Source organism: Siphateles boraxobius, unplaced genomic scaffold (assembly GCF_051911475.1).
Source record: "Siphateles boraxobius isolate OS27281-9 unplaced genomic scaffold, OSU_SipBor_1 43, whole genome shotgun sequence".
Taxonomy (NCBI): domain Eukaryota; kingdom Metazoa; phylum Chordata; class Actinopteri; order Cypriniformes; family Leuciscidae; genus Siphateles; species Siphateles boraxobius.
In genome coordinates this window covers 289,249-312,772 of record NW_027509064.1, presented here as the reverse complement: position 1 = coordinate 312,772, position 23,524 = coordinate 289,249, and the positions used below count along the sequence as shown (strand labels likewise).

Below are 23,524 nucleotides of genomic sequence, written 5' to 3'. Positions count from 1 at the left end.
CGTGCCGCGACAAACTCAGGTTATAGATAACTTTCCTAAAACATTGGAACGGCTTATCTTTTCTCTATAACAATCTCGTTCTTTCTCCAATCGATATCCAATTATTCACAGATGTGGCCCCCTCAGTGGTCTTCGGGGGTTTCTACCAAGGACGGTGGTTTGCGTCTCCATGCCCCCCCCCCCCCCCAACTCCAGGAACACAAACCAGTCCTCAGCACTATTTGAGCTTTACCCACTTGTAGTAGCAGCTTTCCTATGGCGAAAAGGATGGGCCACCAGCAGTGTTTTAGTGCATTGCGACAATGACGCAACTGTTAAATGCATTAATAAAGGCCGTTCCCATTCACCAGCTCTAATGCCACTTTTAAGACGCCTTGGATCTCAGCGTGTGATCAATTTCTCTGTCTCGCTTTCTGTTTCAGAAATTCAGGACGCTGGCTCCTGAAGCGGACCAATCCCCAACTCCAGTGCCTCACTATTCAGAACTAATATTCCCATAAACCTCTCTCCGTCCAGCAAGCATTGGTCTCCCAGCGGACGTAGCATGCATCTAGGTTTCCTCTTTCTCTGTCCAGCGAGCATTGGTCTCCCAGCGGTCATAGCATGCATCTGTTTTTCTTTCTCCGTCCAGCGAGTGTTGGTCTCCCAGCGGACGTAGCATGATTCTAGGTTTCCTCTTTCTCTGTCCAGCGAGCATTGGTCTCCCAGCGGACATAGCATGCATCTGTTTTTATTTCTCCGTCCAGCGAGTATTGCTCTCCCAGCGGACGTAGGATGCATCTGTTTTTCTTTCTCCGTCCAGAGAGCATTGGTCTCCCAGCGGATGTAGCGTGCATCTAGGTTTCCTCTTTCTCTGTCCAGTGAGCACTGGTCTCCCAGCGGACATAGCATGCATCTGTTTTTCTTTCTCCATCCAGCGAGCATTGGTTTCCAAGCAGACGTTGCATGCATCTAGGTTTCCTCTTTCTCTGTCCAGTGAGCATTGTTCTCCCAGCGGACGTAACATGCATCTGTTTTTCTTTCTCCGTCCAGCAAGCATTGGTCGCCCAGCGGACATAGCGAGCATCTAGGCTTCCTTGTTCTCTGTCCAGCGCCATTGGTCTCCCAGTGGACGTAGCATCTATTCTATTCATCTATATTTCCTCTTTCCCATCCAGCAGGTATCGATTTCCCAGCGTACACAGCAAGAAATCTTCCGGCCTGGCTTCTAAAATTCGTCATTCCGCCGTCGGCCGGTAGGGCCCTCCAGCCCGACGCCGTGAGCTGCTCCTGTCGGAAGCTACATGGGCCTTCTCCCCAAATATTGCTGCTCCTCAGTCGTCAGCCAGTAGGCCCGTCCGCCTAGCGCAGTGAGCTGCTCCTGCCATGAAACGGCAACACAGGCCCTCCTAGTCATGCGGCTTAAATCACGCTGTTCCTCATTTATCTGCCGGTAGGGCTCGCCGGTCAGATGCCGTGAGCTGCTCCCGTCAAGAAATGGAGCGAGCCCTCCCGACTGGTTGTTCCAATTATGACTGCTCCCCGTTCTTGACCCAGCAGGCCCTCCTGGTCAAGCAACCAGGCTTCTTCTCCAAACGCCAGCCCCCCAAATCTCTGCGTTAATTCGGACGGCTGTCCTTTGCTCTTTTTGCTTTTGGGGGAGTACTCTGGGTTTGAGCAAAAATTCCGAGCTCGGAGCAATCCCCCCGGACAGCAGGCCAAATACGCATAATCTTTTCTCTGTTTAATTGATGTAATTGTGAACTCCTGAAATTATGTTTTATTAACAAAGTTCTGGAGGAGCACGTTCAGATAATTAAACCTAATTAAACACACGTGGAGCACACTCAGATAATCAAACCTTATTAGACATGTGTTGAGCACACTCTGCTAATCAACTCAATCAACTAGTCAAGAGGTGTATATATACAGCAAACTTACCTCCGTTCGTTGACAGTTTAACAGCATCCCTCCACCATCCCATCTCCTCACTTCTAGTCCTAAATACACTTACAACGAGGGGGGGGGGGGGGGATACTCTGGGTTCAGGCAAAAATTCAGAGCTCTGAGCCCTCCCCCCGGACAGCACGCCAAATACGCATATTCTTTACTCTGTTTAATTGATGTAAGTGTGAACTCGTGAAAGAGAAGACGCAGAGAGATCGCGACCCTCGCTGACAGCGCCATCACACCAACACCACGAACCAGAGATTCTTCTTGGCAGAGACTCGAAGACACTCAGTAGATCTTTGCAGGAGACGGGAACAGCATACACCATCTGGCTCCGAAGCGAAAGACAAGGATGCGAGGGACCGCTTCACAGCAGCTGGTGCAATTATCGCATACCAATGTGCATTGGCTCGTTTAGTTTCACTCGAAGGAGATTGGATCTCGCAAGCGATCCCCATTCGTCTGTCTAGACTTACTCAGTGACTGACGAAGGGGAACAACAGCATGTACATTATACATCTTTATTATATTTTGGTAAAACTTTACAACATTAGTTAATGCATTAACTAACAATAACAATGAGAAAGACATTTGTTACAGTATTTATTAATCTTTGTTTAAATTATTTAATAAAAATACAACTGCACATTGTTAGTTCATTTTAGCTCAGGTCCATTAAATAATATTAATAGATACAACTTTTGATTTCAATAATATGTTAGTAAATGGTAAAAAATTAAGATGAACTCAGATTAAGATAAAGGCTTTGAAAGTATTTTTCATTGTTAGTTCAGGTTAACGTCTGTAGTTAATGTTAACAAGATGGAACCTTATTTTAACCCATTATTTATTAATCTTTGTTAACATTAGCTAATAAAAATACAACTACTTATAAATGTGTTAATTTGTTAAGTTGATTTTAATATTAATTTAATGGAGCTAACATGAATTAACAATAAGTAAATGTTTAAATTAACATTTAACTAAGGATAAAGGGATAGTTCATACATAATATGAACTATACCCCCCCCAAACACATTATTTTGAGAGGTGCTTCAGTGTTTTTGTGTGTTTTTTATACAGTGGCCATCAATGGTAACCAAAACTGTTTGGTTACAAGAATATCTTCTTTTGTGTTCCATAGAAGAAAGGAATGGGTAACACTTTACAATAAGGCTTGATTCATTAACATTGGTTAAAAAATTGGTTAATACGTTAGGTAATATTTATACTTAAATATAATATTCACAGTTAATTTATGCATTCACAATATATTAACTAATCTCAGTATATGCAACCTAATATGTTAAAAAAAACCTGTAGATTAAAAATGTTTTGTTATTAGTTCATGATACCTAATGCATAATGGTAATTAATTGAGCTTTTTTAGTGTTACCAATAAATGTGTTGTAAAAAACATATTATTTAAATAACAAATACAGTCTGTATATATACTATAATATCACAACTGTGATACATGCTTAGCTCCAAAATGAGTTCATTATAAATAAACACATCGCTCCTGAAATCTTTTTACAGATATGGGAAACATGGGGCTTTCTACAGGTTTAAGTCCAGCACTGGGAAGGTCCTTCCACTCTTTTATGTGTATGACTCCTACCTTATGCCACCTGAGACCTGGGCTGAGCTGCTAACTGTCAGAGGATCTCACAGTCTCCGAGGAACTCCTTATGATGGCATCTTTATTGCCCTCATTGTAGAAGAGCGCCACAAGCAAGAAATCCAGGCTGGTGGTTTTGATGGCATGTACACCTACTTCGCTTCTAATGGCTTTTCCTTTGGATCTTCTCACCAGAACTGGAAAGTAATCAAAGCTTTCTGTGACAAGAACAACTTACTGTTTGTACCTAGTGCTGGACCTGGTTATATGGACACCGCAGTTCGGCCATGGAACAACCACAACACACGCAACAGAGTGAATGGACGATATTACGAGACCTCTTTGCAGGCGGCAATATCAGTAAGGCCTGATATCATAACAGTCACGTCATTTAATGAATGGCATGAAGGAACTCAGATTGAGAGGGCCGTGCCTAAGAAGACTGTGGCCCGTCTGTATTTGGACTACAAACCCCATCAGCCAAACCACTACCTGGAGCTCACCAGGAAATGGGCGGAACATTTCAGTAAGGAGAAAGATAAGTGGCTTATGTGATTGGACCTCCTAACATCTTACCATTGTTGAGTTTTGTGTTTAAATTGTTTTAACACTAACTTTGTCAATTACGATCCTTCAATTTATGCATACATTTTAATGGCAGCTAATTAGAAAGACCTTCTCGCTCACATTTGGTTAATTGATAAACGATTGATTTACTGTAAATTTTCTTGCAGGTATTTGTTTCGATGTAAGTATTTACAAAAACAGTTTGCCAAAAAATGAAAATTCTGTCATCCTTCAGTTGGTGTAAGTTACCCATTGGCCATCATCAGCCATATCTTCATCATGAGGTTTGCCCCCAAGACACGAAAGGCTTGTTTACACCTGATCACTTTGTGTGTTTTTACTGATCGGATGGCAGTACCTTTTGTTAATGTGAGCTAATTTCAAAATCAAAGATCGCAGTATCAGAAAAGCGGCATCAGCACTGGTACAATAATTTAGTCTCACTACTTTTAATGAAGATGATTGTGTGTTGAGCTTCAAGATGCGACGCCAAACTTCTAGTTTGATAGGGCCCTATTTTAACGATCTAAGTGCATGGTCTAAAGTCCACGGTGCAAATGCACTTTGGGGAGTGTCCAAATCCACTTTTGCTAGTTTAACGACGAAAAAATGGTCTGCGTGCCCGGCACATGGTCTAAAAGTCTTGTCCCTTATTCTCTTAATGAGTAGTGGGTGTGTTTTGGGCATAACGTACAATAAACTAATCAGTGTCTCATCTGCCATTCCCTTTAAAAGCCATTTGCGCTCGCGTCTAGGCGGCTTCGCTATTTACATGATGAAATTTGCAAGCGGAAAAATTGAACGGTTCTCTAGCGAGGAGACGGATCTGCTCCATGCACGAGCAGGCCATCTACGGGACAAAGTGTATGCGCGTTGTGGAGTGTACTCGCCTATAGGCGCATACTACTGACGCACTCTTTAAAGAGTCCCATATTGTACAACTTTCTGAAGTTTTATTTTAGGTTTTGATGTCCTTAAGAATATATATTTGCGGTATAAGTACCAAAAACCATCTTAATATATTTTTACAGCTCCTTTCTCAAGAGCTCTGCCAAGAACAGGTCAATTTTGGCCTGTCTACTTAATATTCATGAGCCTCTCTTTTGATTGGCCTGTTGTTTTCTGAGTGACCCACCATTTGATGGGAAGGTAACTTAAGGCGGTGACTGAGTAGTTCTGACATCACATTTATACAGAAATCACAACAGCTCATGAAAAGGCACAGCTACTTTATGCAGGCTGTGTGCATTTGTCTTTGGATCGACTGTTTTGAAACTTATATGGTAGTTTCATAGCCCGTAGACCTCGGTTATCATGAAAAAAGCCAGAAAATTTAAGTTTTGATAATATGGGACCTTTAAATAACAAAAAAAATTAATTAACATATATATATATATATATATATATATATATATATATATATATATATATATATATATATATATATATATACTATTTCAGTTGCCTCAAAATAGCAACACGCCAACAATGTGCCTGAACACACCTCGTTTTCAGACCAGCATGGGTGCACATGCATTGTAAAATGCACTATTCAAACTTAAATGGTTGTAATTCAAGAAGTCTTTCCAATATAGACCTAAGTTTGGTCTTGTTTTAAAGAAAACACTCAATTGACAAAATTAAAGTATGACAACGTTATGGAAGTAAATCATATATAATGTACTTAATATTTTTTTATTTTATATAAAATATATATTTTACAAAATATTTATTACTCTAAAATTACTATAAAATCAAAGCCATATAGCTAACCAAGTTGTGTTCCAAATTTAAAGTTGATATCACAAAAATTGCAGTCCCCATGAGATTTTGTTTTGGCGTAATACCAAAAATAGCCACCGGGTGACATACATTCCATTTAATTGAATTTAATGCATTCTGCCGTAACAAATTAATTCATATCTGTCCAAATATCACTTCTGTCACAAAATATGGAACCTTGAGACTCAGACCTTTCTGACAATGTGTTTTGTCAAGATTAGAAAAGGTTTTGATCATAAATGATGAAACATGATAATGCCCAAAAGGAGATGAGCCCGATAAAATAATTTAGAGTACCGTTTCTATGGTAACGCAATGTCCAATTTCAAAACGTTTTTTACAGGATGAATTCTGAGTTTGTAAGCTTTCAAATGATACCTAATTTATGATAACTACTAAAATATGTGATGTAATAATAAAAGGCGATATATAAGATATAATATTTTAGAGGATAATATTATTTTGTAATTTTTTATTGACAAATACTAGATTATATGTTTTATTATGAACTTTTAGCAAGAAAACCAGTTTCAATTCTTAAAAGTGTGTGCGTCGACTTTTTGTGACAGGTCAGAACTGTTATTATGTAGATTTTTTGAGGTGCACTCTTGTTTTAAATTAATCTATTACTGTTCTTACATAATTTGTAACAAAAAACGATACTCGGTTACTAACGTAACCTCGGTTCTCTCTAGAGAGGGAACGAGTATTGCGTAAGTTTAGCTTACGCTACGGGAAAGATTCATCTTCTCGAGATATTGAAGCCAAAAAATTATCCTTAATTTTGTATTCATTGTCAACGCAGTGCAGCAGCTAGCAGACCTAGAGCAGGCCATCTCGCGTGCTCATTGGCTGCACTGCGGGCAACTGCTGCAGCATACCAGTGAGCCCGGCGTGATGTCACGCCCAATGAAGGGCGCCTGCGCCTTCATAGCGTCACAGCCCGCCAGAATGGGCGTGGCTTAGCGGATAAGTAGGGGCTGTAGGCTGACTTCCCTGGTTTTTCGTCGACTGAAGCGAAGTCGCTCGTGACGCGAGCACGGCCGGCTACGCAATACTCGTTCCCTCTCTAAAGAGAACCGAGGTTACGTTAGTAACCGAGTATCGTTCTCTTATGAGAGGGAACGAGTATTGCGTAAGTTTAGCTTACGCTACGGGAACACTTTGTCAACGCTGTGCGCGCCAAGCATCCACACGAGACCCCGAGCTTTCAGGGGAACCCCATAAGTGGAAAAAATAAGGTGGCCAGCCACGCGGGCCATCTCTTGTACATAAGCACACATAGGGAATACAGAGCAGCGCGCAGGTCTTTATAGGCACATGGCACATACCCTACTACTGCAGCTCAACCAGGAGAGCTGAGTCACGTGAGAGTGATCTGAGCAGGATGATCTGGGCAGAATACACCTCTCCTTCACACTGACAACAGTTTAGCCTGCAAGGCAGGAACTTCTAGGTTATAAAACCTGACAAAGGTAGACGGGGAGCTCCAGCCCGCCGCTACACATATGTCATGGATAGAAATCCCACTGGACCATGCCCACGACGAGGCCACGCCTCTCGTGGAATGAGCCCTGATGCCCAGAGGGCATTGCGGACGTTTTGACGCGTAAGCAGCCGCTATAGCGTCCTCTATCCATCTGGACAGGCTCTGTTTCGAGGAGGCGAGACCCTTGGTGCGCCCACCAAATGAAACAAAAAAGCTGTTCTGAACGCCTGAAGGAGGCGGAGCGCGTAATGTAAAATCTCAGCTCCTTGACAGGGCAGAGGAGAATCACATCACTTTCGCTGTCAGATGCTGGCAGAGCTGACAGCGAAATAACTTGCGCTCTGAATGGAGTGCCCATCACTTTAGGAACATAGCCATGTCTAGGTCTGAGGATGACTTTAGAGTCATTCGGCCCGAACTCAAGACACGACGCGCTAACAGACAGCGCGTGCAGGTCCCCCACACGTTTTACTGACGACAGTGCAGTCAGAAAGACGGTTTTCAGTGATAGATATTTCAACCCCACGGAGTCTAGTGGTTCAAATGGAAAGGCTTTTTGAGGGCCTCGAGGACCAATGAAAGATCCCACATAGGAACCGACGGGGGGCGCGGCGGGTTCATCCTTCTAGCTCCTGTAAGGAAGCGGATGACCAACTTAAGTCTTCCCAGTGACTGGCCGTGCGTCGATTCTGCGAACGCTGCCACGGCCGCCACGTATACTTTGAGCATGAATGGGGACCTCCCCTTATCCAACAGCTCTTGTAGGTTGGTGAGCAGATGCGCCACCCCGCATGTCCGTGGGTCCAGACCTATGTTGGCATCCGGAGAACACCGACCATTTAGACGCATAGAGCCTTCTCGTGGAAGGAGCTCTAGACTGCGTGATCGTGTTCATCACTCCTTCTGGCAGGGCAACGAGTACCCGTTGATCAACCATGCGTGCAGAGACCAGCGCTCTGGATGGGGATGCCAGATCGCGCCGCGAGCCTGAGAGAGGAGATCTGCCCTCACCGGAATCGGCCACGGAGCTGTATGTGACAGCCGTGCTAGTTCCGGGAACCAATCTGATTCTCCCAACGCGGGGCTATGAGGAGCATCGAGTGGCGCGATTCCCTGATTCTCTTGATCACCTGTGGTAACAGAGAGACCAGAGGGAAAGCATATAGCGGGAGATTGGGCCAACCTGAGCCAGTGCGTCCCCGTCCTTCGAGAAGAACGTTGGGCATTTAGCGTAGTCTTTTGACGCAAATAGGTCGACTTCCGCTCTGCCGAATAGGCGCCACAGCTTCTGGACCTTTTGGGGGTGCAGGGACCATTCCGCTGGGGGAACATTGTCCCTGGACAGTTTGTCTGGGCCGTCGTTCAAATGGCCAGGCACATGCGCCGCCCTCAGCGAGCGCAGGTGCATTTGAGACCAAATAAGGAGCTCTTGGTCCAGTTGACCGTGAGACCCAAGCTTTCCATGTGACTGAGAAGCACTGTTCTGTGAGACAGCAGTTCTGTCTCTGACTGTGCCAATATCAGCCAATCGTCCAGATAGTTCATTATTCACAGCCCCTGACTTCTCAGGGGGGCGAGCGCTGCATCCATGCACTTCGTAAATGTACGGGGTGCTAGGGACAGGCCGAACAGCAGGATGGTGTATTGATATACCTGACCGTCGAAGGCGAATCTCAACAATTGCCTGTGACGGGGTATTTTCTGAATCTGAAAATAGGCATCCTTCAAATCTAGAGATATAAACCAGTCCCTCGGGCGAATGTGCGCGAGGATTTTCCTGGTCACACGCATTTTGAACGGTCTTTTCGCAAGCACTTTGTTCAAATGTCTCAGATCTAGGATACGTCTGAAGGCTCCGTCCTTCTTGGGTACGAGAAAAATATCGGCTGTAAAAGAAAAATATCGGCTGGAAAAGCCTGACTCGCTCAGAGAAGGAGGCACCTTTTCTATCGCCCCTTTGCACAGCAGCTTTGCTATTTCTGCGTGAAGTAAGTGTGACGCACTTTTTGACGCGCGAGCAGCGCTCCGGGCGGAAAAGCTTCCTGTAAGTGTGAGCGTGTGAGTAGGCTTGAAAGCGCAGGGGACGGCGAATGAATTGAAGTGTATAGCCCTGCTTTATTGTGCTCAGCACCCATTCTGAAATCCCTGGGATAGTCTCCCACGCAGCTATGTGAGCCGCTAGGGGGCGAATGGCCTCCGGGTTCAGATCGCCGGCATTTGCGGGCTTGAGAAACTGAACCGGAGTCGAAAGCGCTGGCGCGCGCTCTCGGTTCTAAGCAATGGCTGCTCGCTGAAAAGTCGAAACCGGCTGATTTATGTGAGATTTCCCAACAAGCCGAGGGAAACGGAGACGGAAGCCTGAGGAGCGACAGATCGAGAGAAGGGAGAGAGGGGAAAAAAAATTGGTCCGGTTCCCACAACGCGCTGCCATCCCCCACCAGCTGGGCGATCTCCTCCGCGGTGCCTGGTGGTGACGCTGGGTAGCCCTCGGTGGACGGCTCGATGCTCCTCCGCCACCCGGTGGACGGTGACGGCTCCTCGGGTGCCTTGGGCAGACGGTAGGAGTCCCCCGCTCCCTGCTCCTCCCCTTCGCTGGTGGACGGCAGCAGGCTCCGGCCCACGGCGAGCTGCGGCGGCGACTCCTCTCCCTCCCGGACGGCAGCCGCCCCTCCAACTCCCAGGCGGCCGGCAGCGAGCTCGACCGTCCCCCCGGCAACTCACTCCAGCGCACCGCCTCGAGCGTCCATGGCCGCGAGTCCCCCGCTCCCTGCTCCTCCCTTACCCGGCGGATGGCAGCAGGCTCCGGCCCACGGCGAGCGGCGGCGACTCGCGCACCATGCTCGATGGCACCGCGGATTCCCCACAGCGGCGAGGACTCACTGACAGCGCGTTCCTCCCTCTTCCCGGGTTTCGGCACCAGTGGAGCAATGTTCAGGGAAGAAGGAGGCGGGAACCGGCGAACATTTAAACATACTTTATTTAAAATAAAATAAACAAACTAAAATACCGCCAGCAGCCCCTCGCGGACGACTGCTGGCTTACCCAAAATAAACATAACGGCCAGCAGCCCCTCGTCGACGACTGCTGGCTAAAATAAAGCACAAATACAAAAACCAAAACTCAACTAAAATACAGGACTGTTCCTCTCTCGATCATCAATGTCGTCGCTCCTCCTTTATGCTTCCGCTCCTCCGTGAGAGATGCGAGACCGGTGTGCTCACAGGTGTTGCTCATTATCAATCGCACCACCGGCCTCGCGCTGTTCTCTCACGTCCCTCGGCCGTCCTGTTCGCCACACAAGTGTATTTGATGCCCCGATCATAATGGACGGGGAGCGTTTTATTAATGCCCTGCGTTTTGTGATAACCCTTAAACGCGCGGGCGGAGCCCGGGGGGAGGTTAGTGTTAGCAAGCGTGAACGCACTCTGGCGGGCACAAGACTTACATTCATAACCTGCTTTCTTTTGTGTAACTGACCCGGAGCCGAAAGCGCGGCGCGCGCGCTCTCTGTTCAGGGCAACGGCTGCTCGCTGAAAGCCGAGACCGGCTGATTTATGTGAGATGTCCCAATAATAAGGGATGGGGAACATTCTTTTTTTTTTTTTTTTTCACTTTTTGATGCGCGAGCAGCGCTCCGGGCGGAAAAGCTTCCTGTAAGCGTGAGCGCGTGTGCGCGGGCACTAGACTTACAAGTGTATTTGACGCCCCGATCATAATGTATGGGGAGCGTTTTATTAATGCCCTGCGTTTTGTGATAACACTTAAACGCGCGGGCGGAGCCCGGAGGGAGGTTTGTGTTAGCAAGCGTGAACGCACTCTGGTGGGCACGAGACTTACATTCATAACCTGCTTTCTTTTGTGAAACTGACCCGGAGCCGAAAGCGTGGCGCGCGTGCTCTCGGTTCTGTGCAATGGCTGCTCGCTGAAAGCCGAAACTGGCTGATTTATGTGAGATGTCCCAATCATAAGGGATGGGGAACATTCTTTTTTCACTTTTTGACACGCGAGCAGCGCCCCGGGCGGAAAAGCTTCCTGTAAGCGTGAGCGCGTGTGCGCGGGCACTAGACTTACAAGTGTATTTGACGCCCCGATCATAATGAATGGGGAGCATTTAATTAATGCCTTGCATTTTGTGATCACACTTAAACGCGCGGGCGGAGCCCGGGGGGAGGTTTGTGTTAGCAAACGTGAACGCACTCTGGCGGGCACGAGACTTACATTCATAACCTGCTTTCTTGATCGTGTAACAGAGCGGGCAGATAGTGGGCACAGACTTGTGGACACATTTCTTACTTTCAACACTCGAGCGGCTTTTCTGCGCTTTATGAGAGTGTGCTCTGCGAGATTCGGAGTGCTTATGTGTAGGGGTAAACACTGGGGAGTGGGCACTTTCACTACACTTACAACACCGACGGCATGAGCCGGACCAGACATTATACTCTTTTTGATATTTTTCTGGGTCGCCGTGGAAACAGCATTTGTGTGCAGGCGAGAGGGTAAACAAACCGGCTCGTTGGTTGCGAATTGAACCACTGCAGTAGCCTGTTTGAAGGGGACTGACAGGGAATAAACTTTGACGGCGTTCCGGCCGCAGCAGGACACGCGCGTCTATTCGGAGGCGAAGTGTCTGTTAGTAAGCGTGAGCGCTCGTGAGCGGGCACGTAACTTACATTCTTAACCTGACATTATACTCACTTGAGATTTCTCTGGGTCGCCGCGAGACCTGCGGATGTGTGGAGGCGAGCGGGATGCATTACCGGCTCGTTGGCTGCCAAATACACCGCTGCAGTAGCCTTATCTAAGGGGACTGACAGGGCGAGACATTTCAACGGCGGCGCGCAAGCCCGTCCGGGTCATGCAGAGAGCTCGAGAGGGCTCAGCATGAAGCGCGAACGGGGACGCGAGGGCGGGGTAGCTCTCTTGTAACGTAAAGAGAGCTAGCCGCGTGCTCGGTGTTCGAGCAGAACTGGAACAGTGTTTGTACGAGGGTGCGCGCACGAGTAGTGGGCACGGGACCTGCATGTAACACAGATAATGCCCGTCCGGGTCATGCAGAGAGCTCGAGAGGGCTCTGCATGACGCGCGACCGGGGACATGAGGGCGGGGTAGCTCTCTTGTAACGTAAAGAGAGCTGGCCGCGTGCTCGTACATGTCCCTCGGCCTCATCCTCAGATGCGACGGCAGTGAGGCTCGTGAGCGGCAGCTGCGGGTCGGTGAGGAGAGGCGGGGGGTGTTGAAGGCTTCGAGTCGAGCCCGCAGGGTCGACAGTGGAAGCGCTTCACAGAGCTCGCAGCCCCGGAAGTGCGAGGCGTCTTAAAAAAGACACTCGCTGCTCTTTTAGAATAGGTTTTAACAAGGTAAAGGATACGTCGCCGGATAGCATAGCTCGCACAGATGGCTGAAGGTGGCGAAGACGGCTGGCTTCCTCAGCGCTGTCCTAAGCTGGCTGTTCGCTGTTCGATGGCGGCGGTGGCTTCTCTCAGATCCAGTGATGCGAAGAGCTCGCTGAAGAGACGAAAAATCAGGGAAGTCAGCCTACAGCCCCTACTTATACGCTAAGCCACGCCCATTCTGGCGGGCTGTGACGCTATGAAGGTGCGGGCGCCCTTCATTGGGGTTGACGTCACGCCGGGCTCACTGGTAGGCTGCAGCAGTTGCCCGCAGGGCAGCCAATGAGCACGCGAGATGGCCTGCTCTAGGTCTGCTAGCTGCTGCACTGCGTTGGCAATGAATACAAAATTAAGGATAATTTTTTGGCTTCAATATCTCGAGAAGATGAATCTTTCCCGTAGCGTAAGCTAAACTTACGCAATACGAGAGAACCTCTCGTAAGAGAACAGTGCTAAAATATCTATAAGTGTCACCGTCCCACAGGTGGGACGTTTGCCACTATATATTTAAAACAATAATATCTTAGTAAAAACCTAAAGTAATATTGATAAACTATATATCATTTGAAAGCTTAAAATCTCTAGTTTTCATATCTGTTTTCTAAAATAAATTACAGAGGAGCAGTAATTTATCAATTTGCAACAAGAATATTTCATATTCATTAGGAGTATTTAGGCCTTTATTTTGAAATAGCAATAAACATGAAAAATTATGAAAGATTGGTAGAAACCTCAGTTTGTTTTCATGCCAAGAGTTCAAAAGATAACACCAATTCCATTTTATGAGAAAAAAAGGTCTGAAAACGTTTTAAATATAAAGAAAAATATTATGGATTCTCGATTTGTGATGCGGCTGCGAGCTATAACGCACATATGTGGTCTTTTTTTATGCATTTATTAGAGGTTGAATTCAAATCAAATACTGCCAAACCACCCATACTACTTCTGAATAGGATGTCTACTTCATAAACTGTATGAAAATTATGGAAATACATGGTTGAGATCACTCAAAACATATATGAAAATGGAGGCGCCCTTATATGGGCAGTAATGGAGTCTGGTGTTCACCTAGTGAAAAAGTTGGGTACTGCGCCTGAATAAAATCTTACTGTAAACTCATTTTTTGAGATATCAACCTAAAATTTGGAACACAACTTGTTCAGATTTTTGGCTTTAATTTTCTTGCAGTTTTAGAGTAAAATATGTTTTGTAATATATATATTTTATATAAAATATTAATAATTATATTTTACATTAAATAATTTCATAAACTTAAATTTCAAAAACTTTTTTTCTATTTCATTTTTAATAATTTCTACACTTCTACAATAATCTGGAATATGTCTGGAAAAAAACAAGACCAACCATAGGTCAATATTCCAAAGCATTCTTGAATTACAACCATTTAAGTTTGGATAATGATTTTTATGTCTATGCAAAAAAAGGGGGGGTGACAGTTAAGGGGTTAGGAGTCTTAGACCTTTCCAACTATATATAGTTTGTCATGATTAGATTAGGATTTAATTGTAATATAGTGAAGTAAATTTAGGCATCCCGCTTGGCGGGATGGTGACATTAATTAAACAACGTGGCACAGGACGTGAAAATGATAACTGCGTTGGGCGGAAACTAGCAAAAAAACACTTGCTTCGCGCCTGGCGCCGCATTGCATAACATGTATGAAAGGGCCCATTGACTGTAATATCTGGCTACCACCTCCTAAAGTGGTTTGAGGGATCGAATTTAAATCTATTTCAAATGCATTTTAGAGAGCATTTACACATGGTCTTTTCACGATTGGATAGAAAACGCATGAAGTGACCAGGTTTAAACAGTCCCTAAAAGACTGCATCCTTCTGCATTTTGCTGGTCTCATTTGGGAGTGTTAGCTAATTTACAAGGACTTATATGCCATTCAGTATTGCTTAACAGTTTTACAGGATCATTTGCATTTCAAATCTGAATTACTTTCATTTCTTTCCTGGAACTGAAAAGGAGATTGAAGAAAGTGTGCTGTTTTTTTTTGTTTTTTTGTTTTTTTTGTGCTTTTTTTGCAATATTACAAAAGTGAATGAGGACGGTCCGAAAATGTAAGTTGTCATTTGCAGAAAATCCCTCTGCATCTCTTCAATCTCATTCACATAAGCGTATATTCATACATGAGGCATCATTTACAGCCTTAGACACATGAGAAGCAAAATTCACAGATGTTAAACCTGGCTCAAAGTGTTTTTATGTGCCATATTTGTATGGGCATGAATGCAAATGAGATGTCAGAGCTGCAATTAACATAGGCTTTGAACAAAATAATGTATTTTGAACACAAAGCTAGTGCACAATTTGTATAGTATGCTTTTATAGTTTTGTCATTTTTGGAGCTCAGCAGCATCCATCTTCATTCCCTATCATTGGATGGAGAAGGGAGACAATGTGCTATATTCCTCCTCCTGTATTCCACAAAAGAAAAAAGAAAATCATACTGTTTGGAATTGATGATGCTGAGTGAATTTGCAGTTTTAGCTATTCCTATAACATTAGGCATTGTATTGAATTTGTCTTCTGCTAGCACCAAAAGGGTGGCCTCAGTATTTAAAGACTGTACCTTTTATTGTGTGTTTGAATGACATTTAAAATAATTGGTGATTGTGGTTATGGTTTGTTTGGATAATGGCTGGGTTTATTATGTTCTGTAAATCCTATTAATTATGCATATTGTAATCCTTGTTTAATATTAAACTGAAAGAAAAACAATTATTTTGCCATAATGCTGTATAATACGGAGTATAAAGAAATAGTATAAAGTGAAAAGAATGCATTTGTGTGAATGCAAATTTCACATTCAAGCCAGTGTCTCAATTTAAATAAGAATGTTTTTATAAACAATTGCTCATTTTTTCATGATGCGCAACATTACCCAATATTATTATTTATGGAAAACTCACTAGAATTACCTTTAAATTAGCATTGATATGCTGTGTGGATTAGAGATAAACTGAGTTTCATTAAGTTGACTTTATCCCTGTAGGACATAGCACAACATTGACATTACTTGATACAACTAGGACGATGTTGTCATGTATGATGAATAACGTTTTGTTTCTGAGAAGATTGTGTCTTTGTGTTGAGCTAATGTTAGCCAGTGTTGCTACAGCAGTTTATGAATGTCAGCCCTGCACAGAGCAACACTTAAAACAGACACACTTCAATGGTGTTGCATAACCAGAGGACAAGTTGCAGCACACTTTATACAATCAGCACCATGCTAAAATAGCCACAGAAGAAAAAATACAAACTTTTTTGCGACAAGCTGACTTAAGCACAAAGAAATAGTTACACAATGTGGGTACATTCTAGGTCTAGGTAATAGTCTAGGCAGTCGCCAGATAGTTGATATTAAAATCCTTTCTTGTGTTCTTGTTTAAAATTTAAAGTTGACTTGTTACAGGCAGGGTGAAGGTGGCTGCAATTAAGCAGAGATGAGGATACCTTATACTTATAAAACAGCATTTTTTTGGAGGAAACTCTAAAAATAAATCAATCAATCACGAAGGTTTAAGAGCAAACATATCGAAGATTTGCTGATGGGCTGTCGATTCATTAAATAAGCCATTTTCCAACAAAATCAGTTTAATTCAGCGTAGTGAAGCCTCTGCTCCATTGATATCCATTAAAAAACTACTACTGATTTTCTTCTCTGCGTACCATAGTGTTAGCTGGCGTTTTTTTCTCTCTTTTTTTCAAACCTTTTCAGGATTGCCTTCAAGTGGCTTTGTATGTTGTCAACAATCAGTAACTAAGTACTAAGTAAGTAACTAACATTACAGGGTTAAATTAATGTCCAAATAAAAGTCCTTGAAACCAAACTCGTGACAACTGTGACTTTTGGAAAACTAAATGCTGTGATGCTTTATAAAGCTATATCTGTTTAAGCAACCATTTTATTTCAATATTAGGTTACATTTAAATTATACAAACCTAACATTAACCCCAATAGTTAGTACATGTAGATAATTGTTATTAATATTACTTGTGTAATTACACTGTCACCTTAAATATAGATATAAATATATCACCTTAAAATAGAGGGTTACACTTTAAGGTGTCATTGTTACAATGTAAGGGTTAGGGTAGGATTAGGATTTGTTTGAGGGTTAGTTGCATGTAATTATGCATAATTTACTGTTATTACTATGGTAAGTACATCTAACATATGTAACAAGGACACTGTAAAATAAAGTGTAAGTATCAATGATAAAAAAATCATGATATAAAGCAACCAAAGTGTACTTTGAGAACAACACTTATTCTGATGTCAATGCCCAGAGGCACTTATTTCCAGTCCTATAGTTTCTCGCCCATTTGGGTGGAATGACATGATTAGTTGACTGTATCCCTCATCATCTCTTTCCTGCTCATATAACCAACTTACACCATGCACAAAATAATGTCGAATCTAATCATAATTGTGGGCAGTCTTTTTCCTCGGGTGACAAGCCTGTGCTCGCAGCCTTCCATCAACAATTCTCAGTAAGACTAGAGCTGAAAAACAGCACAGGAAATAGAAAATGACATGTAACACAAATAAAGACACTTAAAGTGGCATGAGATGTTTTGTAATACAGCTAGTGCTTATTAAATTGAGGAGAACAAATAGACTTTAAAGTCGCCGTGAAATAACAATTCTTTTTTGTTTTTTTTTTATAGAATATTGAAGTGCTTATTATAAATAATAATCTGTACACAATAAAAAAAATATATATAATGATCACCTTCCATCATCTCTTCTCTGGTGGGACAACCAGTCACTCATATGAGATCACAGGAGTTGCAAACTACAACGATCCAATGATCCAATCAATTCCCAAGGACAAAATCATGTCCTATTTCTTCTCGTTCAAGAAGTTGTTTCACTCGGATATAAGCCACAATAGCGAAGAAAAGGTAGGCTAATTATGCATAACAGGTTCAAATCTGAAGTATTCAGTTTTAAAAGTACTCGTAATGTAAAATTTATACCAGAATATACATAATACATACATAAATATTGTAATGAAGTGCCGTTACTTTACACCCCTGCAGATGCAGTCCACACAGCACATTGTACTGAACCAAGGACATGTTCTCATTCAAAACAAGGGCCGATCACTCCCCTTTTTGAGAATATATGTGAAATGGTGGTAATTCAATATATTCATCGTTTAAAAGACCTGTTTGGTCTTGTTTTAAAGGTACATTGTGTAGTAATTTCTCCAATCTAGCGGTGAAATTGTATTTTGCATTCAAATGAATTGTGCTCTCCAGCGATAAAGATATTTTTAACTAATGAATCTTATTGTAAAATGTTACTGAAATTCTATTTTGTTACTTTAAATTGGTCACTTTATTTAATATTCTCTCATTATTCTTTGTTCCTCAATAACATTCTTGCGTAAATTCTTTCAGCAAATGACCTCTCATTGTTGTTACTCATCCGATTTAATTTGTGTTTGACATTAACTTACATAATCTGTAATTGTTTTGTACATGTCCAAGTGAGTTATATTTATAGCAGACCACTGAGTTACCAATGCTCAAACAAAAGGTATTACTTTTATCCCAAGTCTCCTCCTAATGTAAATTCATCCTATTTTTATACAGCTTCATTTGTCAAGTTCAGACTGCTTCTCTGAACTCAAAACTCTGTATTTATCATATCAAGTCAAGGTCACATCCGCCTCATTCATGTGAATCACTCAAAGCAGGTCCAGAGCATTTCAGGCTCTCTAATATGATGCTCCTTCAGAGATGGGCAAGACAGATGGTCTGTCAGCAAAAAAAAAAGATGGTGTGTGTGATCTCACCAATTTGCCTGGTGAAGATAAAAAGTCTCATCAGGACACGCCAACGCTGCAAACTGGGAATAAATTTGGCAAAACAGGAGCAGAGACAATGAACCAGGTTGAAAGGTACCTGCTATTGACTGTGCTCCACGTCTGACCTGAAAATGAGCTGATCAATAAAAAAGTAAAGTATGCATTCTTAGTGAGTAGTTATCATGCTAACATCTCCATCACTTCTCTGTATGATAATACTGAGCTCTGCTTGGCCAGTGAGCAAACTTTACCATCTTAGCACTGACATCAAGTTTTTCAAGTAGAAACACCACTCACATTTTGTTCAGAAAATATATATTTTTAAAAAAAATTATGTATTGACAAAGATGCTCATTTTCATACTTTTTTATTAGGAAGTAGGAATCGCAATATATTAAAATAATGAAATGAATTATAAATAAATCCAGAAGATGCAATGATTTGATATTCTTCAGGGTTTACGCTTTTCATTACCAATGATTTTGCATGCCATTTACATGACTTATTTTGATTTACAGTGATTTTAAAATTGTTTTTACTCACAAGCAATTTCTACTGTAGGAGATTTTACAGTTAAAGCCCAAAGGACCAGATATATTCTGAATGAAGACCCGAGTCAGAGGCTAAATCAATTGAAATTTTTTACTGAAGAATAGTTTGCAGTTTAATCAGCAGAAGTCAGCTTCAACACTCACAAGGAGTTTGTAGGCCGCTCTGCATACATTAACAAAACCCCAGCAATATACTTTACACAAGCTACGTCATTACTTCAAGTTGAATGATTCGGAAATAGATAAACTTAGAAAATCTCTATGGACTGATAGGCAGAAGCATATCTCCATTGATTATTCGGATGAGATCAATACCCTGTTTTTGGCACGAAGTGACCCTTCTAGGTCACAGCGTTTCTAGGCTTCAGCTTGTCGGGAAAACAAGTCATTCCATCTTCCCAGTGTGCCAGTTGTTCACCTCACCAATACTGATCTGTAACAAAGAATGCTTGTCAACACACACATACAAAACTACAAGGCTGAAGTTGGTCGAGCTCTGGGTCTAAACTTTCCCAAAACATATATGAACAGTATACTTATACATTATACGTATATACATTATACATACTTAATATTCAACAATATTATTGATCTGCCTGCAATGACAGCATTATATTTAGCTGGACGATGACATCATGCTGTTTTCTCCAGAGTGGCTATATGTGTGTATAAAGCATAAATTATACATAAATTAATAACTTTTTTACAACAAAAATGAACCATCACTGAACATAAAGGTGACTTGACTTGACAAAATGTACTTTCTCTCTGTGAGAGGTTCAGACAATATTCATCATTATTCTCTAATAGTGTTTGAAGATGAAAGTAAAGTAAATGCTTAGGCTGAAGTGACCCCAGTGACCCAGCCTTGGTCAGCTAGACGAGTAAATATATGTTTTAACATATGTTGGATGCCTCTCTCAAAAACATTGAGAGAGAAACGTCCATTAAACAGACATAATTCTATAACTCAGTAAATATCATAAGCTTGAAGATCTCATTCAAATCATTTAATATGTAGAAGGATAAATATTGATTAATACCTTGATATATATATATATATATATATATATATATATATATATATATATATATATATATATATATATATATATATATATATTAAAGCAGCAGTGGATTTAAAAATCAACTCCCTTAAATACAGAAAAAAATATTACATAGCCTTTTGAAGATTTCATTGATTTCCATGACATTTCTGGATCTAAAAATCACTTTTTTTTTTATTCTTTGATAAATCCATGTTTTCTAAGATCATGCAAGGACATAGTATGAGTTTGCAGACACACCTGTTTTGTACATGTCTCTCAAACAGAACCAGGAAAAAGAACCAGGAACGAATCTGTTGTCGAGTCGTTGTATGTGTGTCTTTATTGGTGTGCATGCAAAGAAATGGCTAAAGCCAGTGTTTCAGTTGAGCAGTTAAGTTTCAGTGTGTCTAGATCTAGTGAAGGATCCAGTGGCCATTCCTTGTGGACACAGTTACATACTGTATGAGCTGTATTACAGACTGCTGGGATCAAGAGGATCAGAAGAGAGTCTACAGCTGCCCTCAATGCAGACAGTACAAGACCTAGTTTAGCTAAAAAAATGCTGGCTGAAGTGGTGGAGAAACTATAGAAAATCTAACTCTTCTTACTGTCAAACTCATTTTGAGCATCGTGAGGAGTTTAGCTCAGGAGAATGACACAAAGTGACTGGAGCCACTGGACGACTGCAGCAGATGATCTGCCTTCAACATGACATCTAATGGTCTTCTGCCATACTGACCAGCAATCTATCTGGATGCTGTGTGCAATGGATGAACATAAAAAGCATGCCACTGCATCAACTACAGTTTAGAGGACTGAGAAAAAGGTATGAACTGAAATTATACATACATGTATTAATGTATTAATAAGTGTTGGTCTTCACTTGCAGTATCCAGGTGTGTCATGTGATCTACACTCCCATTGGGAGTTAGTACGTCTCTCTGCATTTGCCCACAAGTTGAACTTTGCTCAACTGTCACATCGCTCAAGTCCCTTACTCTAACTGAACATGCATTAGAGTTGCTTTTTGATGCAAAATGCAGCCAGTTTGAATGTCTATTTCTGCTTCACCATAATTCATGGTTGCAGAATAATGATGACAGTAATAATTATAATGTCCGCCTACATATGTATGTCTTTATCAAAACTAAATTAAAATAATGATCTTAAAACTCTCTTGAGAAATGCTGTAAAAGAAGAACAATATTAAATGAAACAAGCTACTTTTTAAATGACGATTTTGTGAAAGTTTTACGTAATATGTTTGCTGTTTTTTATTTCCTCAACAGAAACACATGAAGGAGACACAGGAAAATCCAACAGAGAATCCAGCAGAGACAGAAAGATTTTCAGCAGCTGAGAGAGGCTGTGGATTCTCATAAGGTGAGTTCGGAGAAGAAGAGAAGTTTGAGAATTCAATCTGGAGTCTCCTCCAGTGCTGGAGCTCTTTCAGTATCACTGAATCCCACTGTGGCTCACAGACTGTGTGATTGGGATGTGTGTTCTATAACAGCCATCTGCACAGTGAGAGAATCTTTACTGAACTGATGAACTGGTGACACAGTGGATCAGAGATCAGGAAAAGACTGCAGCAGGAGATTGATGATCTGAAGAGAAGAAACACTGAGCTGGAGCATCTTTCACACAGACGATCACATCTATTTCCTCCAAGTAAAGAATACATTACACAACTTTTATAATCTGAATAGATTTTAAAACAAGATATTATACACTTGCAGACTTCCTAAAAGCTTAAAGAAAAAAGTACTAAATGACTGAGGATCACACTAGACTTCCAAGTTGTTCCGAACAACATGCCAAATGAAAACAAGTCATTCTGCCGATATAAATGTTGCCAGGAATGTTGTCTGCCCTTACAAATAATAAGTATACTTCAAGTTCATTTTATTAAGTACTCTTAAGTAAAGTTTAAATACGTTTTTAAGTAGCCCTATACTTATGTAGTAAGCTAATATCAATTCATAATACTTTATTTGTCCCTCTTGAGGGAAATTAGTTTTGAGCAATAGATGAGCTGCATAACAAGATACCTGCGTCAGTAACAATTACACACTTGTGTCCTTTGTACTAGAGTTTAACAATCATGTGGCCAAATAGAAAATGTGTTGGCCAATAGTTAATTCATACTTTATTACAGCATGATAAACAGCCATACAAATCCAGGACATTTCTGAAAATCAAATATATATAAATGATTCTGTATTCTGTCTACGTTTCTGTGCTTGTGTGTATCAGCTTGTATTTGTGTTTATGTAAAAGAATGAAATGCATATCCAAATAGAATGAAAAAAATCACTTTTTTCTTCAAACTTTGGGCAAAGACCTTTCAGAGCAACAAAAAACATAATTTGGGTTCTGCCTGTAATTAAAGAATGTTTAGTTAGAAACAAAACTATGGAGAAAGGAGTAATCTAGATATGGAACATTCCAGACTCCATATTAGAATAATGTTGAAATATCAAGTCAATAACATGCCAGAGCACTGGTAGATCAAGCCAATCTTTAAAAAATAGATAAGTACAATTTTATAACTGCTGATTCCAATGTTTTTCTCCATCAGAATCCCATCAACTCACTCTGAATCCAAACACAGTACACAAAAACAAAGGTACTCCAAAGCACTCGAATTATGTTGAAAAACGTTGGCTTAAGAATTAAAATTGGTGACAGGTACACCTACGCGTTGCGGCTTTACATTCCTTCGTCAGGGTGTGTGTGTAACAAAAACCTCTGTCTATCTGAGGGGAACAGAGTGGTGACTTTCACTTGCACACTCCAGCAGTATCCCGATCATCCATACAGATTTGACAGATGTTTTCAGGTGTTGTGTAAAGAGTGTGTACAGACACTGTTACTGGGAGGTTGAGTGGAGTGATATCAGTGTCATGAGAGGATCAGCAGGAAGGGAATTGAAGAGTGTGTATGTGGATTTAATGATCATTCCTGTTGTTTGTATTGGTCTTCCTCCAGTTTCTCAATCTGGCACAATAACAAACAGACTGAACTCCCTGTACCCTCCAGATCCTGTAGAATAGGAGTGTATGTTGATCACAGTGCAGAAACGCTGTCCTTCTACAGCATCTCTGACACAAGAAGTCCAGACCACATTCACTCAACCTCTCTATCCTGGGTTTGTCATTAATCATCAGCAAAACTGAGTTGATGTAGCTTATATTTTGTATGTAGATTACAAAAGTTTACACATTGTACTGTTACATGCTAACTCTGAGCTGTATGATAAATCAGAACATATTTGCATTTATTATACGTTTA

At 41.8% G+C, this 23,524-nt stretch overlaps 2 protein-coding genes across 2 annotated transcripts in view; one reads left to right on the top strand and one right to left on the bottom strand.

Moving 5' to 3' along the window:
* Positions 1-5,491, top strand: part of maneal (mannosidase endo-alpha like) — a 56,369-nt gene extending 50,878 nt beyond the window's left edge. Inside the window, exon 4 of the mRNA XM_077200092.1 lies at positions 3,469-5,491. Coding sequence (XP_077056207.1) covers positions 3,469-4,105 — 637 coding nt within the window. The 3' untranslated portion in view covers positions 4,106-5,491. The remainder of the gene's footprint in view (positions 1-3,468) is intronic.
* nkiras1 (NFKB inhibitor interacting Ras-like 1) overlaps positions 1-23,524 on the bottom strand; it is a 375,749-nt gene that overhangs the window by 116,632 nt on the left and 235,593 nt on the right. The window lies entirely within an intron of this gene.